This window comes from Bidens hawaiensis, unplaced genomic scaffold (assembly GCF_021521415.1).
Source record: "Bidens hawaiensis isolate Kalapana, Puna unplaced genomic scaffold, B.hawaiensis_p1.1 tig00022158_1, whole genome shotgun sequence".
Classification (NCBI taxonomy): Eukaryota; Viridiplantae; Streptophyta; class Magnoliopsida; order Asterales; family Asteraceae; genus Bidens; species Bidens hawaiensis.
Window position 1 is genome coordinate 322760 of NW_027493434.1, and position 21098 is coordinate 343857.

The 21098-nt window shown below is 34.3% G+C and overlaps 2 protein-coding genes and 1 pseudogene across 2 annotated transcripts; 2 read left to right on the plus strand and 1 right to left on the minus strand.

Annotated features, from left to right (window-relative positions):
• Positions 1 to 10255: 10255 nt before the first annotated feature.
• Positions 10256 to 11944, minus strand: LOC143564781 (cytochrome b561 and DOMON domain-containing protein At5g35735-like). Its single transcript, XM_077051957.1, has 3 exons — positions 11605 to 11944; positions 10854 to 11074; positions 10256 to 10312 (listed from the first exon to the last, which is right to left on the minus strand). Exons 1-3 carry the CDS (start codon positions 11942 to 11944, stop codon positions 10256 to 10258), a joined length of 618 nt encoding a protein of 205 aa, XP_076908072.1.
• Positions 11945 to 14518: 2574 nt separating this feature from the next.
• Positions 14519 to 16742, plus strand: LOC143564775 (uncharacterized). The gene is made up of 4 exons (XM_077051952.1): positions 14519 to 14820; positions 15795 to 15891; positions 16003 to 16062; positions 16416 to 16742. Exons 1-4 carry the CDS (start codon positions 14561 to 14563, stop codon positions 16494 to 16496), a joined length of 498 nt encoding a protein of 165 aa, XP_076908067.1. The 5' UTR covers positions 14519 to 14560; the 3' UTR covers positions 16497 to 16742.
• Positions 16743 to 18710: 1968 nt separating this feature from the next.
• Positions 18711 to 20810, plus strand: LOC143564783 (pentatricopeptide repeat-containing protein At2g33760 pseudogene; annotated as a pseudogene).
• Positions 20811 to 21098: the final 288 nt, after the last annotated feature.

Below are 21098 nucleotides of genomic sequence, written 5' to 3' on the forward strand. Positions count from 1 at the left end.
ATTTAAAGTTGAAAAAAAGATCAATTTGAGCAAACACTTGACTATTCTAAAAATACTATTCTCAAAATAATTATGATTGTAATATAACAGTAAAACCATAAAATATCGGTACTCGTTGTATCCTATGTTCTTACACGTAGTGGTGGACCCAGGATTTTTCGCCAATGAGGTCCCAATGTTTCAGTTTACCAAATTTTCATGTCGGTCGTTATTCGGGTCGGGTCGAGACGAGAAACATAATAAAACACGGAAACATAGTCACTGAAACAAGTATAAAGAATCTAGATTAGAAATTAGATAGAACATAGACTTTTAATTCATTTTTATTCATACCCGGAAAACATAAATGTAAGTTATATATATGGTCTTACATATAGGGCCAAAATATGAAAAACTAACTCTAACACAAATAAATGATTAATTATAATATACATATACAAGATAAATAATAAAAGAATATGTAAAAATCATGTTGCTGTTATATACGTTGCATGATGATAATGGCTATATGGGAGAAAGTAAAGAAAAAATATATACCCTAACTAAATAACTAATGTTGATTAGGATATGAAAAAAACAAAACAAAACAAAAACGAAGTATGATGAGGCTTAAACCTGCAACCTCTTAAAGAAAAAACAAAGGACTTTCCACTAGACCGATTCAACCTTAATAGTGTGGGTTCCAAATATTAGTTATTATGGAATCCTTACAAATTTAATATACCGTCTCTAAGTCATTTTTAAAAAACATTGGTATCCCGAAACCTCGATTAGACCTATATGGGTCTGCCTCTGCTTACACGTGTATATACTAAAATTAACTAATCAATCTTTATACGACGGCTTGTAACCTTATGGAATATGGTGTATCATAAAATATATAGTTGTTGGGTCTAGTCTCGGTACGTGTTTTAAAGTGAACATTAATTAGGAGTAACCTTAAGTGAGTATCTATATTATATATTTGAAGGTTTAATTAAGCGTCTGGGTTCCAGTTCGAGGTTTCAATTTTGAATTTTTCTTAATATTGATTTATTGAAACCTCCTCTGACCAAGTACCATTTCAGAAACAAAATCGACTTTCCAGATAGCGATTTCCAGCGAGCGAATTTAATTTGGTGCCGTCATCTTTGTCAGGGGTAGACCGTAGACGGTGGTGAGGTCGGTGACAGTTGTTGGTCTGGTCTGGTCTGGTGTGGTGACGGAAGTTGTGGAGGTGGCGTCGGTTTTTTGGTTGGTGCTCATATGGTGGGGTTTTGTGGAGTAGAGAGAGAAACAAGAGAAGGGGTGGGCAGTGGTTGTTTGGAGAGGGAGGAAGGAGATGTATTTTTATTTTTATATTTCTAATTATTAAATAAAAAAGTAAATTTAATAAACTACCCTCATTTGTCTTGAACATGACTGGATTTAACGAGAAAAATTAAATCCGTTAGTGACAAAAGACGTAACGTGATAGGGATTTGAAACTTAAAGGATGCTCTTTGTCATTAATTTGCTAAAGAACAACCATTGAAAAAACGTGCAAACATAAATGACGAGTTTTGTCATTTTGTCTATATAAAAAGAATGGCAAGAACCTCTTAAACTCTTAAATTTTAAAAGGTCCAATAAACAATGCATAATGTACAACACACAATGCATTAAAAATATAAGATTTTATGGGAAATTTGTCTTTATGCACATCATACGTTTTCAATTTCTTGAAAAATAGTTACAATTTTAATCCTTTAACTTTGGTTAAATTTGTTAGTTTGAATAATAATTACACATTTACCCCTTATTCTAAGGAAACTACCCCCCCCCCGACTTTTAAACGACCATAACGTTTTCACATATTGATATTTTTTTAAACAATTACACGGTAAAAACGAGCATTTTATTTTCTTTAATTTGAGTATAAAAACCATGCTACTTGATTACCGGTTAAGACCGGCAACGGGTCGGGCTCTGCTGGTGTCGAAACGGGTCAGGTCGGAACATGTCAATACAAAAAGGGCTAATTTAGTTTGGGCTGATGTGGGATAAGGTCGAAAGGGGTCAGGCCAAAACGAGCTTTGGGTTAACATGTTGTCGGGTCGAAACAGGTTTCGCTTCAGAACGGGTTGGTTTAAAAGGTGGTTACAAGCATACCAACACGGACGCGTTCGCGTGTATTTCGTTGCATCGCGCAGACATCTTGCTAGTATAATAATGAAAATAATAATATACGATATAAAACTATGGAGATAGAAGCCATCACACAATAATTCTATTAGCGTTTTAATATATTTTTCTTTTGAATAAATTGTTTGGATTTATAGAACACAAGTTATATAATCAAAGCATGCTAGAATTTCTATTTAGCATGATTCTAGTGTGTCCACCTCAATGAAAAATCATTGACAAGTCACATGTTTCTTTTTTTATTAATGTCAAATCATCTCATTCACATTTATAATTTTTTTCCTGTTTAAGCCAAATCATCTCATGGATGAAGTATTTGATTGAAAATAGGTTGACTGTGTTTGTTTAGGTCATTGCTAGTACATTTTAGTTATTAATTTATGATTATTTATTATTTTACGGAGGTTACACAATTCATGTAAATTAATTCATTTTTATATGAGTAATCTATATTTTTTATGTGTTAACACGTGTGAATCTTATATTGAAAGTCTTGGAAATAATTTCGGCATAATTAAAAAGTTTGACAATGTATTGTTTAGTTAGTGAATTTTTTAAAATAAAAGGAGAGGTTTTTTGAATTTTGAATTCTTGAAAAAAAAATATAATCATATAATACATTATTTGTGGAAAATTCAGGTTTCCATTATCTTATATTTAACCATTTTTTAAACCAATTTCAAATTCAAAATTCGTCCAATCTTGACCAATTTGAACAATCTAAAAAAGGAAAATGTAAATTATATATTTCGGTATTTATATAATACCCTTAATTTATGTTTAATATTTTTAAACATATTTAAACTCATTTAAAATTCAGAATTTGAAATGACATTCAAGAAACTTTTAAAAATTTTAATATTCTCCATAATTTTAAACCTATTTCCAAACATTTTCATAATTTTTGAAGTGTTCAAATTAACCGATTTGATTTTAATTTTTGTAATTATTTCTAAATTAATTAGTCAAATTAGTATAATTAGTTAGTAAAATTAGAACCAATTTGCTTTTAGTTTTTATGATTTGGCATTAACTTTTGTAATTATCAGTATATTACTTAGTAAAAATAATTATCTCTACTTTAATTTTTTTCAAATTAACCAATTTGATTTTAATATTTTGTAATTATTTCTAGATTAATAAGTCTAGAATTAATTAGTAAACTTAGAACCGATTTGATTTTAATTTTGTGATTTGGTATTAACTTTTGTAAGTATCTCTACATTATTTATTAAAAATAATATAACACAAGTTTATTGTTTTGATATATTTTTATTATTCATAAAATCGAACCCTGGCATTCGATTTAATATATCTAACTACAAAGTTTAATTAAAACTTTTAGTAAAAAATGTAAATTTGTATATTTCGATTTTTATATAACACCCTTAATTTATGCCTAATATTTATAACATATTTAAACTCATTTCAAACTCGGATTATAACTGATCTTTCAACAAACTTTTAAAGTTTTTAATACTCTCCTTAATTTTAAACTCATTTTTAAATCTTCCCATAATTTTTTGAAGTTTTCAAATTAACCGATTTGATTTTAGTTTTTGTAATTATTTCTAAATTAATTAGTCAAATTAGTAGAATTAAAGTAGTAAAAGTAAAACCGATTTGATTTTAGTTTTTGTTATTTGTCATTAACCTTTGTAATTATTTATATGTTATTTAGTAAAAATAATAAAACACAAGGTTATTGTTTTAATATTTTTTATTATTTGTAAACTTGAGCACTAACCTTCAATTTAATAAATGTAACTTTAAAGTTTAATTAAAAAAATTAATAAGAAAATGTATATTTATATATTTTCATTTTTAAATAATACCCTTAATTTATGCTTAATATTTATAACATATTTAAACTCAATTTAAATTCGGAATTTGACCAATATTTCAACAAACTTGTAAAGATTTTAATATTCTCCATAATTTTAAACTCATTTAAAAATATTTCCATATTTTTTTGAAGTTTTCAAATTAACCTATTTGATTTAATTATATATATATATATATATATATATATATATATATATAAACGAAACCTTTGAAAACTCTCTGGCTGCTCCCTACATTCTCTCAAGCCACTAGATTGCATTATATGTAAATTGAGGCTTCTCATGCATTTCATCCGAATTCATGGGTATGAGTCTCACCAAATCCACATATTCCTTAAACGGGTTATAACATCTCGTTAAATTAAAAATTAATCGCACCATATATTTGATATGAAAATCTTATAAAATAGGGATATACTAAATTTTAATATTTGATTTCTTTAAAATAATATATATATTATTTATAATTATAAAACAATTTTATAGTAAAAATAAATAAGTAGATCATGTATCTTACCAAACCCAAATAGCTTTTAAACCGGGTTATAACATCTCATTTATTGGTGAAACCCTTTCATAATCAAATACTAAGTATATTATTAACTTTTATACAATAAAGAAAATTAAAATTCAATATATATATATATATATATATATCATGAACGACTAATGTAAAACAACCCCTGTAAATACGAGGGATAAAAAGCTAGTGTGTGTGTGTGTGTATATATTGAGAACTATAAACCATTCATTACTATAAAGACAATGTTGTTTTGGTCATCACCAATATATATTTGGTATGAACTTCTGGTTATTATTTCATGTTTTAAATATTATGTCTAAGGTAACTCCCGTTAGGGGTGTGCAAGAAACCGAAAAAATCAATCCAGAACCGAAAAAAACGAAAATTCAAACTGATTAAACTGAACCACAGCAGAAATTTATGGTTTGGTTTTATGTTTATGTAAAAACCGAACCGAACTGAATTCCTAAATTTGTGTTATTTTATATTCTATGATAAGGAATTTATAAGAATTTAATAAACATGTAACTCAAATATTTTTGGTAAAATGTTTAATAGTCTATTATTTTACAGTTAACAAAATTATTTATACCTAAATTAATTATTTTTGAAAACATTCTTTTGAACTAATATTTTCAAGATCAAATGGTAAAACCCGGATAAATCGAACTGAAACCAAAATGAAACCGAAATCAAACGGTTTCAAATACTCCAAAAATCGAAGTTTTGGTTTTCGTTTCGGTTTTAACCAAAAACCGCAACGAATCGCACCATGCACACCCCTAACTCCCGTTACAAATTTTTTAACTAAGCTTAGAGTGTTTACAAATTTATTTTGATGTTAATGTTGATTTTAATATTTTTAATATTAATACATTTGTACCTTAATTAAAACTTAATTTGTTTTAATTGTGTATAGTTTTCATAACAAAAAATTGATTTTTAGTTTATATATATTTTTAATAATGTGTGTATAACTTCCCTCAGATTTGATAACTTATTTAACAGTCTATAACAAGTTATCATCTTAATATTTAGAGTAAAATGCTAAAATCGTCCATGAAGTTTGGTCAATTATGCGACTTTAGTCCAAAAAATCTTTTTTGTGCATCTGGACATTTTAGGTTTCCCATTTTTTATCAACTACTTCCAAACCACTAACTCCGTTAGATATTAACGTTAACTCAAGGGTATTTTTTTAATTTTAAATAAATACTAATACTAATAAAATTTAAAATCAAAATGCAAGTAAAGTGGGTCCCACTTCTACCCACGTCACTAGATCTTCCCCAACAGAATATATTTTTCTTTTGAATAAATTGTTTGGATTTATATGTCGCTTGTGGCTTTGTCCTTCCTCATGTTTGGTTGAAAGATTAATCTTGATTTGAATAGACCAAATCGTGTAATTTGTTGACTTCAATATAAAACTGTGATAGTGGGACAATAATCCTATGTAGAACCAGTGTTGTTCATTTTACTCGATCCAATTATGTTTAACATGGATTGCCTGGCGTATCTTTAGTCATGGCTTCAACTCGTATGATTTTCACTTTGTTTAACTAGATTCTAACCTTATGGATTTATACTTTTCTATACTATATTTAATATAAAATTCTAAAAACAAATTAAAAACTTGGAATACTTGTATCATGAAAATGATCCTTCTAACTTCTTTGAACCCTTTCTTTCGGCCTTGTTATCTTCCGTTAATTTATACCCAACCGACAACTGCGTACTTGAACTTGATGTGCGTAGCTAGTTCCTGTATTGTAGCAGTTGGATTTTAAGTTTCGTTATATTCTTCATGAACTTGCTTTTGTTGGTCCTAATTATGTTGGTAGAAGATACAAGGTTTGCTTAAGTCAGCTGGAGACATTCATCTTATTGCTATTTTCATCATTTGGTAGTTGTTTGTTAGTTGAGTTTAGTTTAAATGTTTGGTTTACTCGGATTTATAGCGGGCAATATAATTATTTTTTTGATCCGTTTAGAAACTAATATGAACCGGTAACTAAGGATTGGGTCAAATGCATAGACAAAGAAGTAATTGGTGAACAAATATTAATTGAAACAAAAGTGAAATAACCAATTCAAACTAATAACCATCAGTTCGGGTTTTTGTTTACTTTGGAAACCAAAAATTACGGTTTGGTTCTAGTTATACCTCGCTCTAAAACTGAACAAACTCCAAAAACAAATCGAAACGTAACAAAAATTCAAAGAACAATAATCTTCTTTTCTTTGAATCTTTGTTATTGGATTAGGGTCCAAATTCTGAGTTTTGGGCCAAACGTTTAATACTCAGATTGTCAGATTCAATAATAATGTGACTAAAAGTTTTTTTTTTTCCAAAATTACTGTTTTGGGTTGACTTATTACAGGCACAAACACTTAAAACGTAAATATCACAATTATGATGGTAGTAATTGAGACTCAGCCATAATATTTTAAATTTCTTTACGCAAAATAATAATCATATAATCATAATCTGATTACACTTTAAAAAATTATCTCACTGTTCATCATACAGTTGATAAAAATACATCTCCTACAGTTTGGTCTCCAAGTTTAAAAGTATTGCATAAATCTCAAAAAAGAATGCACGAGTTTTGCCATGCATGCAACATTTACCAGTCCCATATCTCTCCATCCTGTAAGGCCCCGTTATCGGTAGTCCTACTTTCGTGTTAGATTTACTCATAAACGCAGTTCTAAATATCAGAGTTAATTAAAACATTCGCGGAATATAAAAGCTTTCATAAAACATTTCATAACAAAACACTTCTTGTCTTAAAACAACATCTTGTCTTTCAAAATAAACAAAACATTAAACTTAAACGTCTTGAGTCTTCCGATGCCAGCCCCTTATTCAGTGCCACGTGTCTCCTCAAGCGAGCTGCCTCATCCTACTCACCTGCGTGCATACTAAAAGTCAGCTACGCTGAGTGAGTTCTAGTTAATCACATAATCATACAATATCTTCTTACATTTCATACTTAACCTCTTAACTTTCTTACATACACACGTAAGTGCATATACTTTCATTCTTACCTTCATACTTCCTTTACATACATAATCATACGTTTTAAAAAGTCTTTCGCCCTATAACCTCACAGATATTATAAGGGTATAGTCCCTAACATCACAGATATTATAAGGGTCTGGTCCCTAACATCACAGATATTATTAGGGTCTGGTCCCTAACATCACAGATATTATTAGGGTCCGGTCCCTAACATCACAGATATTATTAAGGTCCGGTCCCTAACATCACAGATATTATTAGGGTCTGGTCTCTAACATCACAGATATTATTAGGGTATGGTCCCTTTGTTTCGTGTAACTGTACCGTACCTGTTCATACATACTTTCCTTGACAATACGTGCAATCTCCGAAGAGCGTTCACGTACCATCATCATAACATACATACATTATGCATACATCATATATTCATACATACATCCTATCTTTCATCATACTTATCAATCATATCTTAACTACCACCTGACAGTACATGCAATATCCGAAGATCGTTCACGCACCGTCAAACAATCATCATACATAAATCATACAAGGCATACACTTACCACTTAAGATAAGTGTATTAACTATCACATCGAGTATGCACACAGCCCCGAAAACATAACAAGGAAGCGGGGCTAGAAACTCACCTCAATGCGGTTGCGTTCACCTTTTACGGTTATTCCCTTCTTGAGCTTTGCACGACTAACTGTATAATAATTATACGTTTCAGTAAACTATCACTACACATATTGTCTTTCTAGTTTAATCATTACCCTCAACGAACGAGGGTCCGGGGGCAGCGCCCCTGGCAGCGGGGTTCTTGGGGCGGCAGCCCCTAGCGGGGTCCAAGGGGCGGCAGCCCCTGGCTGGGGTTAAGCTACCAGGTCAGCTTGGAAAAATTTTATTTTCATTAATTGTCTTATCACATTTTCCATTAGCATTTTGAATCATTGAATAATATGCTACTTAAAAGTTCAAGGGTTTATTTGTAATTAAATCATTCTTTTCTAAGTCCAGGGACCATTCTGTCATTCTGTTAAACTTCTAATTCGTTACTTATCCTTAACGAACTGACTTACCATGACGAACTGGTTCTTGTAACGAATTGGAACCTTTAACGAACTGGACTCTTAACGAATCAGTCCATGTAGCGAACCAGTCCAAGTAGCGAATTGGACCTTCTAATTCGTTATTTACTTTAACGAACTGGTCATAATGAATCAAGGGTGATTCGTCACCCCTTTCCCTTAACAATTAAACACTAACTGTAATCAGTTTGCTATGTTCACATGGACGAACTAGCTAGCGAATCATCTTTAATTCGCTATATTCCTGTAGCGAACTAGGGTTAGGTCAGGAATGTCAGAACATTCCCTGACATTCCCCCTTAACCTCGTACCGCTTTCCGGCGACGCCTTTCCGGCGCCGTCATTGCCGGAAAGCCGCCGGAAAAACGCGATTTTGCCGGAAAAATGGGTTTAGCTCGTTTTTCACCGTTTTTCGTCTCGTTCAATCCAGATATGAGCTAGGGTGACTCCTAAGCTCATCATAGGTTCGGTTTATACCCGAATCCACCCGGATCTCGTGATTTAAACGGTTTAACGGTGTCGGCTCGTCGTTTCATGATTATATCTAACGGATTTAAGCTCAAACAATAAAATACTATCATTACCTCGGGTCGGTTCTCGGTTTCCTTCTTGATATCGGTTTAGAGAGAGAGAGAACTAGAGAGAGAATCTTAAGTGTGTGTTTTGGATGGTGTAAGAGATATGTGTAAATGAATTAAATGGAGGATTAAGGGTATATATATTTTTGGTCATGGGCTTAAGCCCATGGTCTTTCCTTCATTCCTCCATAACCCAAGTCCATAACCCATATTCATTTACCCAACACAAGTTCATCTCGTATTCTATTCAACTAAACCGATAACGACCCGCTATAAAATAAACGAACTTTATTTTATTAATATAACCGAAAGTAGGATGTTACACATCTTCTATGCAATTGCCGACTGGCCATATCCATTTGCTTCATTACGTTCTGCTTGTTTCTCTTCTTTATTCCTCTTCAAAACGATGAACCACGTTAAAGCTTCACATAAAACTGTAATAACCGCCAAAGAACTAATTATGCTGGTGTATGCATTCTTCCATTTCTTCTCAGGGTCCAAGATTGAAAGTCCCTCATAGACGTTGTAGATGCTCAAGATGATTACAACATATCCAAGACCGCGGTGGTAGATGTTCCAGTAGAATCGGTATTTATTGTCTGGTTTAGGCCTCAAAAGTAGAGCAAGGACCTACAAATTTTACAACCAAACTGTTAGTTTAAACCAAAATATTACAATTTTTAAATTTCTGGAATAATAAAAAAACTTTTGGGTGAAATCCAATATATATTTATTATATTTTGATTTCTTTAAGTGTATGATATAAGAAAAATTCTTTTAAAAATTTGCAGGCTTCCTAATACTATGCAAGTAATATGTGAACATTGTGAAAGATATTAGCTAGAATCATTGTGTTAAGTGTAAGTGTTCCGAAAGCAAACATCATTCCAATGTTCCTATGAGCATTGTATTTGACTCCGGTGGACTCACTTCCAAGCTTGAGTCCGGTGGCCCATCCGGCTACTCCGACAACATAGGCTGATGTTTGGGTAGTGGCATGGATGTAAAACCAAGCTGGATTAGCCACGTTAAACACCTTTAGATATCTTGCTGACATTGCTCCTATCGGCATCAATACTCCCCAACTAAAAGCATTCAATACTCCATGAGTCTGCATTCAAACATTTTTCATCATCATCAGTATCGAACAAAGTATTTTATGTTATTCAAATTGGTTTATTTGCACAACTTATCAATTATTTAATGTGGGTTTGAGATTTCACCAAGTTTCGAGTCGAACCCGCAAACAAGTTTGCTGTGTTCGTGTTAACAAGGCGGGTTTACGGGTTGAACAGTTTAAATTGTTTTTTTTTTATTTTATTTCTTAAATAATGTGATTGTCATAAACTAAGTTTATAATGAAAGAGAGCTAGCGTAATTGATTTATATACATTTTCATTATTGTTGTAAAATTGTAAATTTGAATTTAAAATACTAATATGCGAAAAAATCAAATATAAAAAATGGGTTCAACGTTTCATATTCGTGTTCATGAATATTCATGTCGTATTCGAATTAAGAATACCATGGCATATTATGTCTTGGTATGTTTAAGGTTAGACGCGCCAACCCACAAACACGACTAGTTAAATACCCTTAAATAAAAATAGAACAAAGATAACTTACATTTTTCTGCCTCTGTCGTGAACCACCAACATTACCACCGCCGGAAACCTTCACCAGACCGGTGATAAAATCTACTTCACCAACAGCATTCCGATTATCACGGCTCAACGAATGAATCCCCAAGACACCATTATTAACAAGACCAACCTGCCACACATGATTAAACCTCGTCCGACCATTAGGCAACACCAAACTTGCATAAACCACCAAATCTCCATTAACTGTTGAAAGAATAAAATTTATACTTGTTTTTTAATATCAATTCAATGTTTTATTTGTGAGGTAAAATCTGGATAATATTGGGCTGGATACAAGTTGGCTTTGTTTTAAGTGGCTGGAAGCTAATGGGCCAAAGTGGGCTGAAGCAGTTGGGCTTGAAGTGTTGCTGTCCAAGTTTATATAAAGACTTCAAAACATGATTTATTTTAACCAGACGTATTTTGTATTCTCACTTTCAAGTTGTTAGATGAGCAGATAGATCTAGGGTTTGATTTCTGTTCGAGTTGTTCGAGATCATACGAGTTGTTCGAGATCATAGCTGGTTAGATCTTTAAACGTCTGGAATTAAAATCTTTGTGTTGATGATTTTGTAAGTAATCAAGATCTTGTAATCTTTCACTGGATTGGTGTGTTTTTGTTGGTTACATATAATAAAGATCAGTAGTTACTCTTCTCTGTTTATCATTTTTGACATTAACCCTCTCCGCGGACATGTTTGACACATTAAAACTCAACGAACTCTCTTGCAAACCGGTCACATAACCATTTATTGCGGAAGTATAAACCCGAACCGCTCCAGTTGAACTCGTAACAGCAACAATAGCCTGAGCACCAATCATACCCGAGCCATGAACGTTGAGAGCCCAAGAAACCCATTGAGATGTGGTTGCTCCAATGTGGCGGAAAGCCACGTCGACGGTGCCATTGGCGCGGTAGTTCCAGTGAAGATGCGAATTCAAAACCGGTAAAGAAACACATGTAGCGTAAATTTGGTTGTTCGAAAACGTGAAATTGTTGCAACTTTGAGCGGATGATATTACGGAAAAAGACGATAACAATACATATAAAAACACATTCAAGATTTTAGACATGTTCTTGAATGAAAATCGAACGATTCTATAAGGAAGTAAAAGCAGGGTTTGTGTGTTTGACTGTTTGGGATGTATGAATGTGATGAAAGGTTTGTAAAAGAATAATAAGGGTCTGTATGGTAATAAGTAATGAAATAAGTGAAGAAATGGAATGGACAATGGAATGAAATAGATTATTACTATTTCATTGTTTTGTTTGGTTTCCATATGAAAATGAAATGATTCATCACTTTATTAATGCTATTATTAATATTAATAATAATAAATAATAATATAAATATTAATAATAACTAGTTTTTGGATCTATGCATTGTGATGATATTACCAAACCAAATAAAAATAATCGAAAAAATGTGAGTCACGTATCCATGTTATGAAATGTTTTTAGTTCACCAAATTTAAATCAAATTATTAAGTCATACTATGAAGCTATGGGAAAGAGTGATTGATGTTAGACTTAGATGGGAAACCCAGGTTATAGTGAACCAATTTGGCTTCATGCCGGGGCGTTCCACCACAGAGACAATACACCTTATAAGAAGATTGATGAAAAAGTATAGGGAGAGGAAACGTCACCTGCATATGGTGTTTATTGACCTTGAAAAGGCATACGATAGTGTGCCAAGACAGGTGCTTTGGGAGTGCTTGGAGGGTAGAGGAGTACCGAGGAAATATATAGAGATAATTATGGATATGTATACCAGGAGCGCAACAAGTGTGTGTGCGCCCATGGGGTATACTGAGTTCTTCCCCATAGAGGTAGGACTTCACCAGGGGTCAACGTTGAGTCCGTTTCTTTTTGCAGTAGTCTTGGATGAGTTGTCAAAGTCGATACAGGGGACGCTCCCGTGGTGCATGATATTCGCAGACGATATTGTGTTACTTGCGGAGACACAACAAGATCTAAACATGAGGTTAGAGGAGTGGCGATCAACCTTAGAGACAAAAGGTTTAAGGATTAGTCGCTCTAAGACGGAGTACCTCCACTGTGATTTTGGGGGGGTAAATGACAATGATGACACACATATCACCATTTAAGGGCAGGTGGTACCGCTGGTAACGAAGTTCAAGTATCTAGGATCATTTGTTCAGAGCGATGGGGAATTAGACAGTGATGTGACCCATCGTGTCTAGGTAGGATGGTGCAGATGGAAAGCAGCCACATGTATATTTTGCGTCAAGACTTTCCCAACTAAACTAAAGGGAACATTTTATAGGGTCGCAATTAGACCTGCAATGCTATATGGAACAAATTGCTGGGCCATCAAGAAAACACAAGCGCGGAAGATAGAGGTAGCAGAAATGAGAATGCTACGATGGATGTGTGGGCACACAAGGTTAGACCGAATAAGAAATATTGTGTTTCGGGAGAGACTAGGGATAGCTAATATATCAGACAAGATAAGAGAGTGGAGATTGAGATGGTTTGGACATGTGAAGAGAAGACATTCGACGAATCCTGTTAGATCTGTAGAAAACATGACTATGGAGGGGAGAAGGGGTAGAGGACGACCTAAATTGACTTGGGATGAGAGGATTAGACGTGATTTGATAGACCTAAACCTCTCCGAGGACATGGTGGGAGATAGGAATTCTTGGAGAAGTAGGATTAAAGTTAAAGATTTTTAGAGAGAAAAAAGCACCTTAAGACTTCTATTTACCTTACTTTGGTCACACACCATATAGTATTATTATTATTTTATTATTACTGTTATTATTTCATTTACTTTATGTTGCATCATACATATATATTACAAAGCTGAGGGTCCCTCTGGAAGCCACCTCTTTATCCCGTTGGATAGAGGTACGGTGTGCCTATATCCCACCCTCCCCAGACCCTACTTATAGCTTTGCTGTTGGTGTGACTTAACTGGATATGACTGATTGATGTTTCCATTGGAAAGCGTTACCAGGTTGAATCGCCAATCGTGTTGCTCTTGCAGAAAGAGGGGTAATTGTATCCGCCTTGTGTTGTGGACTTTGTGGGCAACAAAAAATATTGTCCCATTTACTATTACATTGCAGCTACTCGATCGAGTGTAATTAGGTCACTCATTCTTGAATGGGTAAAACTTCCAACAAACAACTAACGTGACTCGGTACAATACATCCTTAAGGTATCAAAGGAGAGAGAAAAGACTATACAAGCAATATTGCTGGTGTCTCTTTGGCAGACTTTGAAAACAAGAAACCAGAAAATCTTCAAAAACAACAAGTGCCCGATCTCAAAGTTGGTGAATGACACGAAGGCCTACTCGTTTACGTGGGTTAAAAACATAAGTTAAAGAGAAAGTTTGGGCCGGGAAACATGATGCAAATTTAATTTATAAATTTGTCCGTGTAAATTGGTTGATGTTGTTAGTCCGTTGGTTTGTAATTTGTCTTCTTGGAATATTTGTTCTTGCAACTCGTTTGAGGTACTCTTTTTTTAATTTATTAATTGTCCTTTGGTCACATCCTATCTATACACAGTCATACACAACTAAAAACAAAATACAAAATAATAAAAAAAAGAGCGGGAAAACAAAACAAGACAAAGTAGTGGCTAATAATAATACCTTTTATTATTTCCAAAAAAAAAAAAAACAAAAGCTTAGGTTTTCACTTTCAGCATCAATGGCACCGAAGCGAAAAACCGCCGAAAAACCTTCCGATGATAACAACACAACCAGAGTCACCCGCAAGTCACCGCGCCTAGCCACTCAAGCCAAGCCGCCGGTGGTGGCCGTTGAGCCGAAGCCGAAGACGAAGAAGGCTAAAGTGAGTCCCAAGAAGAAGGCGGAGTCAAAAGCAGCTGAAACAACAACTGAAGCCGCGCCGCCGCAGACGTCCTCTAAGGTTGAAACTGGGTCCAAGACTGTTGTGATTGAACACTGGTATGTTTATTGCTTTGGGTTTTATTTTATATCTATTTATTTTGAGTTTGGAAAGTTGAATAGAAGATTTGATGAAGAAAAGAAAATGAAATGTGAAAGATTGTGTACTGTATTTTGTGGTTTAAAGAAACAAGATAGAAACTTTGGTTGTTAGTTTGAATAAACGAAGTGAAATGAGGTTAGAGTATTTGAAACTTGATATTTGGAGACTGACTTTGGTGTTGATGGCAAATGGGTTGATTTGGGTCAAAGAAATTTTGTCAATGGATTGATTTGTGTCATGAAATTTGATAAATGGATTGATTTGGGTCAAAGAAATATGATTAATGGGTTAATTTGGGTCAATTTTTTTTGTAAATGGGTTAATTTGGGTTAGAAATTTGGTAAATGGGTTAATATGGGTCAAAGAAATTTGGTTAAATGAGTTGATTCGGGTCAAATATATTTGGGTAAATGGGTTAATTTGGGTCAAAGAAATTTGAGTAAAGGGGTTGATTTGGGCCAAATATATTTGGTAAAGGGCTAAACTCGGTCAAAGAAATTTGAGTAAAGGGGTTAATTTGGGTCAAAGGATGTTGGGTAAATTGGTAATTTTGGGTCAAAGAAATATGGGTTAATTTGTGTCAAAGAAATTTGGGTAAATAAGTTGATTTGTGTAAAAGAAATCTGCATTTGGATTCGTTTGGTCAACTGAAATCAAACAACGGGTCAAAGCGCGGGACGCCTGTACAACTTACTAACTTAAAACGAGCTCATATGAACACTTTGCAAGCATATTCGAGGCAGACATTAATTTTTATGCCAGAAATAAACGAAAGGCTTTAAGTAGCATGACTACAAACATCTAGTTCAGCTATTAATTCTAAAAAACGCGAGTAAAAGTTGATCAATATTGGGATATTTATCATCTTTTTCGAAATCTCTTTATTTGAATACTTACGAAGGCAATATCATACTTTTTTTTTGTATGACAGCAAACAGTGCAACCAGTTCAAAGTAAGGGCTGTTAAGGTTAAGCTTGGTTTGGAGAATGCTATATCTGGCATTAATGTGCTTGTCAACCCAGTAAAGGTATCATTTTTGTTAAACCTGTTTTGTTTTTCCATGAATTTATTCCAGTTATGGCCAGGATGGGCCGTTATGCTTGTGACGTTTTATATAATTAGATTCCTTTCATTGCAGCCAAGAAGGGGATGTTTTGAAGTGCGAGAAGAAGGCGGCAAGACGTTTATCAGTCTTCTGGTAATCTCATCACTGATCTTTGTTTATATGCATTTCTCTTGCTCTATGTTTATTCTTCACTTATAGGAATAGATCCATTTTTTTATATGTTATAAGTGTTTGACCTGTTTAATTATGAATGGGTTGATTTGGTTTGTGTTTTGTCATTAAACGTATTGAACAAAAAAGTTAGCTAAGGGGCACACAACCTCTTAGATCTCTGCATTTGATGATATAATATTGTTATTATGATAATATGTTTATTTGCATTCATAACTAGCGTGTTGTTAGTTTACTAAAATTTTAAAAAATGAACACTGGACAAAGCATGCAAGTTGGTCAACCGGAACCTGATATTATTTTGTTATGCACAGGATATGAAACGACCATTTGCACCTATGAAGGCATTGGACATGGATGCTGTCATATCTGACATCATTGACCAGATCAAATGATCTAACCAGTCACCATGTATTTAGCCTAAATGATTTGTTGAAGTAGGCAGGCGTGCATCTATTTTGATCAATGTTTCTTAGGAAAACGACAAACCCTTATTTTGGTACCAAATCGAATTGCTTCCTAGGTGTATTTCGCTGTTTGTTTGCTTCCGTGTGACTATGTTTCTTTTGTTCTGTTGGTTCAATGATGAGTTGCTGGAAATGACATTTGTGATGCTAAATTTGAGTTTGTTGTCTTTGCAATTTTAAACACATCAAGTGAATGAGGTAAATTTTTATTTGCTCATGTGGGGAACAGAAAAATGGGAGGTCTAAAACTCAAACCGGGGTGTAAACAAACCGAGTTTGGCTTGTTTAACTTAGGAGAGCTTAAACTCTGATTGCTAGAACTTTTTCTAAAGCTCAGGCTTGACTTGTTTTATTTAACTAATTTTATTGTATAGATTTATAATTATCTGCATTTATATTTCTTATTATAAATTTTATAAATAACATAATATATGCTATTTAATCATTTTAATCATAATTTTATATACAATAATTACTATGTTGATATAAATCTCTTATAATTTATATAAATAATAAGCTTGTTTAAGCTCATTTAGTTTCCCAAATCTAGTCAAGGCCGATATGTGAAGCTTGGGCTTGTAGGGGCTTGTTTATTATGAGTTTGAGCTTTTAGCGATTTGATAACCAGTGGCTTTGTTCGTTTACGCCCCTAAACTCAGTTGGCTGGAGCTCATTTAATTTAACAAAAACTATATCTGGTCACTAGTTGCTTACGGGTTCAAATAGAAGCCTCTATGTAGTTTTTGTTGTGGGTATGAAGGTAGATTGTATATATATTGGATTTGTTCATCAATGTCTTGTTCTCTATCTCCTGAATCATTCATGCTCTTCTGCATAAGCAAATACAGAATGATCATGAGGTTGCAATCGAACGTCCCAAGATCTAAAGTTTAGAGTTTTGCTTGAGATGAAGAGGTGTGTGATCTTGATTTTGATAGACCTGTGATGTTCGAGCAGATTATATAAGTAAGAAATTGACTCTTGAAGGGATTAGATTTTAGTAATAGGAGAGCTTTGAGGTGAAATATGAATTGGCCACATAGGAGTCACGTAGGTGATACGTAGACAGTGAGGCTTTCACATTTCACACAAAGTTGGATGCGCTATGATAAGGTGAAATATGAAACGTGGTTATAGTTACTTGTGGGGTGAGGTAAGATAAATGATTGGTTTAAAAATTAACTAACAATTAAAAAAACAACCTCACGCCTGCTCCAGAGACCATGCCCTTTCCTTCGGGCTCTCCTTTAGGGGTTTAGGTTGGTGTTTGGTGGTGTCACACCCGCTTTGCCACCGTGGTTGTGGCTCGCGCCCGGTCACTTTTCCATCACTCATGGCCTTAGTGTTGTCTCTTTGAATCTCCATAGATCACTTCACTAATACATCTCTCTACTCATACTAGGGATGACAATGAAACCCGAACCCGATGGGAAAACCCGAAACCCGACTTAAATGGGACGGGTAATATCCGAACCATTAGGGTTTAGGATTAGTTTTGAAATTTTTCGCGGGTTTGGGACGGGTTTGGGATTTCTAATATACCCGATTACCTGATAACATAAACCCATTTACCCGATTATATACCCGATGTACCCGATATAGCTTATTATATTATATATATATATACTATATTCCAAATATATTATTTGTTAAAACTTGTTTATGTCAATTATTTGTGATATTTTATTTTTATGGTAACCATCTTTGTAATCGATTACTTATATTTTGTCAAAACCCGGTACAAACCTAGCGGGTTATGAGTCGAGTATACCCGACAGATATTTTATCAAAACCCGATAAGAGACCCAAAACCCGAAACCCGACGGGGAGCATCTATATACATATTATCTAGCATCGTATTCTAAACTGTTTCAAATGCTTGCTCGAATAAAGATCAGACAACCGTTTGAACCAAATTTTTTTAAAGTTTGACTATCTATGGTCGGAATTACCTTCCAGATATCGATCAAATGATCCTTCTAATCAATAAGTTTTAAAACTTGACCCCTTTTTTTATCAAGACGATCAAACATTTTATAAACAGCCGTATGACGTTAAATCAGACGGGATGACGTAATTATAGCATACCTCTTCCATGTTATAAACTATATAACATTTCAAATTTGAATATGATGCAAATGATTCATCACCATTACCACCACCATCACCACCGCCGGTTATCTCTACCACCTCCTCCTCCTCGCCGGCCGCCGTATCAAACCCCTGCAACAACTCCACGCCCAAATCATCATCTCCGGCAAAACCACCTCACTCCCACTTATCACCAAACTCATCACATCCACCTGCACCTCACAATCAATCCAATACACCCACCAAATCCTACACTCAACCCCAAACCCAGACTCATTCCTCTTCAGTTCCCTTATCAAAACCTCAACCCACCACAGTTTATACAACCACTCACTCATCTTCTACCAACACATGTTAGCTTGCAAAACAGAGTGTTCAAATCACGCATTAACAGCTGTGTTAAAAGCTTGTGCTAATTTGTCTGCGCTGGGAATTGGTAAAACTGTTCATTGTCATGTGATTGTTTCTGGGTATGGGCTGGATTTGTTTGTTCAGGCTGCTTTGGTTAGTTTTTACGCGAAATGTAATGAGTTGGGGGTTGCCCGCCAGGTGTTCGATGAAATGCCTGAGAGAAGTTTGGTTGCGTGGAACGCGATGATTTCTGGGTACGAGCAGAATGGGCTTGCTGAGGAGGCTATTGGGTTGTTTAATTGTATGCGTGACGTGGGTGTTAAGTTTGATTCGGTGACGATGGTGAGTGTGTTGTCTGCGTGTTCTCAGTTGGGTGATCTCGGGTTGGGTCGGTGGGTTCATGAGTATATTAAGGTTAACGGTTTACGTGTGAATACTACGATTGGGACTTCATTGATTAACATGTATGGTAGATGTGGAGATGTGATAAAAGCAGGAGAAGTGTTTGATTCGTTAAATCAACAAAATGTTATTACTTGGACAGCCATGATATCAGCTTATGGTATGCATGGTTACGGTAACGAAGCAATGAAGATCTTCCATCTTATGAAACAACACAGCCCACCTCCGAATTCCGTTACATTTATTGCTGTTTTATCAGCTTGTGCTCATGCTGGACTAGTATCAGAAGGTCAGCTTGCTTATGCTAGCATGATACAAAATTACCAAATTGCCCCTAGAATCGAGCACCATGTTTCCATGGTTGATATGCTAGGATGCGCAGGGCTGTTAAACGAAGCGTATCAACATATTCAAAGTATGAATGATATCAAACCTAATGCAGCTGTTTGGACTGCATTGCTTGGAGCCTGTAAGATGCATAAAAATGTAACTCTTGGTGTTAAAGCAGCTGAGAATCTTTTAGCTATTGAGCCTCATCATCCGGGCCATTTTGTGTTGATATCCAATGTATATGCGATGGCGGGCCAGATGGACCGAGTTGAGATGGTTAGGAATGTGATGATTGAAAAGGGTTTAAAGAAACAAGTTGGATATTCCACCATTGAAGTTGATAACAAGACGTATATGTTTAGTATGGCTGATGTGTCACACCCTGAAACCGACACAATTTACAGGTATTTAGACGAGTTAATGGAGAGATGTCGGGAAGTAGGTTATACACCAGCATTTGAGTCGGTTATGCATGAGGTGGAAGATGAAGAAAGAGTGCATGCACTTAGATATCATAGTGAGAAGCTTGCGTTAGCGTTTGGGCTTTTGAAAACAGGAGAGGGGACAGTTATAAGGATCGTGAAGAACCTTCGGGTGTGTGAAGATTGTCACTTGGCAATTAAGTTTATTTCTGTTGTGACTAGACGAAAGATTATTGTTCGTGATAAGCTTCGTTTTCATCATTTTGAAGATGGATCTTGCTCGTGTTTGGATTACTGGTGATGGGTTTGACGTGGATCGGATTGGAACGCGTTTATGTAAATGTTAGGGCATACGGGTTAGAAAAGGGGTCAACTTCAAAAGGTCATAACTCAAACGTAAAGGGTTTGTGACCGAAGAATGGCAAACGCCCGTTCGGCATATGTTTATGTAGATCATCTTTGATTCTTTTGAGTTATAAAAGAAAGAAACATTGGCTATTGTTGTAACAATTATTCAAGATTTTGCCTTTGTAACAATTATTCAAGATTTTGCCTTTTCAAGGTTGAAAGTGCTTGAACACCTCTAACAAATATCCCAGGTTCGAATCCAATTTCCATTGATTTTCTACCTTTAACTCTCTTGAAGGACACAATGCAAATGAGCCAAATCGCTACTGAGCTACTCAAAATCGGGCTGCTAAAAGCTCGAAACTAGCTTAAACGAGCAAATAAGTGTATTTAATAAATGCGTACCATCCCGAGCTTCACTTATCGAGCTGCTCACGAGTCTATTAATTATATAATTTTTATTAATTATATTAAATATAATTTTTTGTAAAATAACATAAAATATATATTATGTGATGTATACAAATTATAATTAAAACAATAAAAAATAATTTCTTTAAATTATAAATGCGTACAAACTAATTAA

Coding starts and splice junctions, on each gene's coding strand:
- LOC143564781 (XM_077051957.1), bottom strand. CDS start 11,944: ATGTCTAAAATCTTGAATGTGTTTTTATATGTATTGTTATCGTCTTTT. Junction 11,075..11,604: donor AATAAATGGTTATGTGACCG/GTTTGCAAGAGA, acceptor TTCTTTCAACAG/TTAATGGAGATTTGGTGGTT. Junction 10,313..10,853: donor CACGACAGAGGCAGAAAAAT/GTAAGTTATCTT, acceptor GAATGCTTTTAG/TTGGGGAGTATTGATGCCGA.
- LOC143564775 (XM_077051952.1), top strand. CDS start 14,561: ATGGCACCGAAGCGAAAAACCGCCGAAAAACCTTCCGATGATAACAAC. Junction 14,821..15,794: donor ACTGTTGTGATTGAACACTG/GTATGTTTATTG, acceptor TTTGTATGACAG/CAAACAGTGCAACCAGTTCA. Junction 16,063..16,415: donor AGACGTTTATCAGTCTTCTG/GTAATCTCATCA, acceptor TGTTATGCACAG/GATATGAAACGACCATTTGC.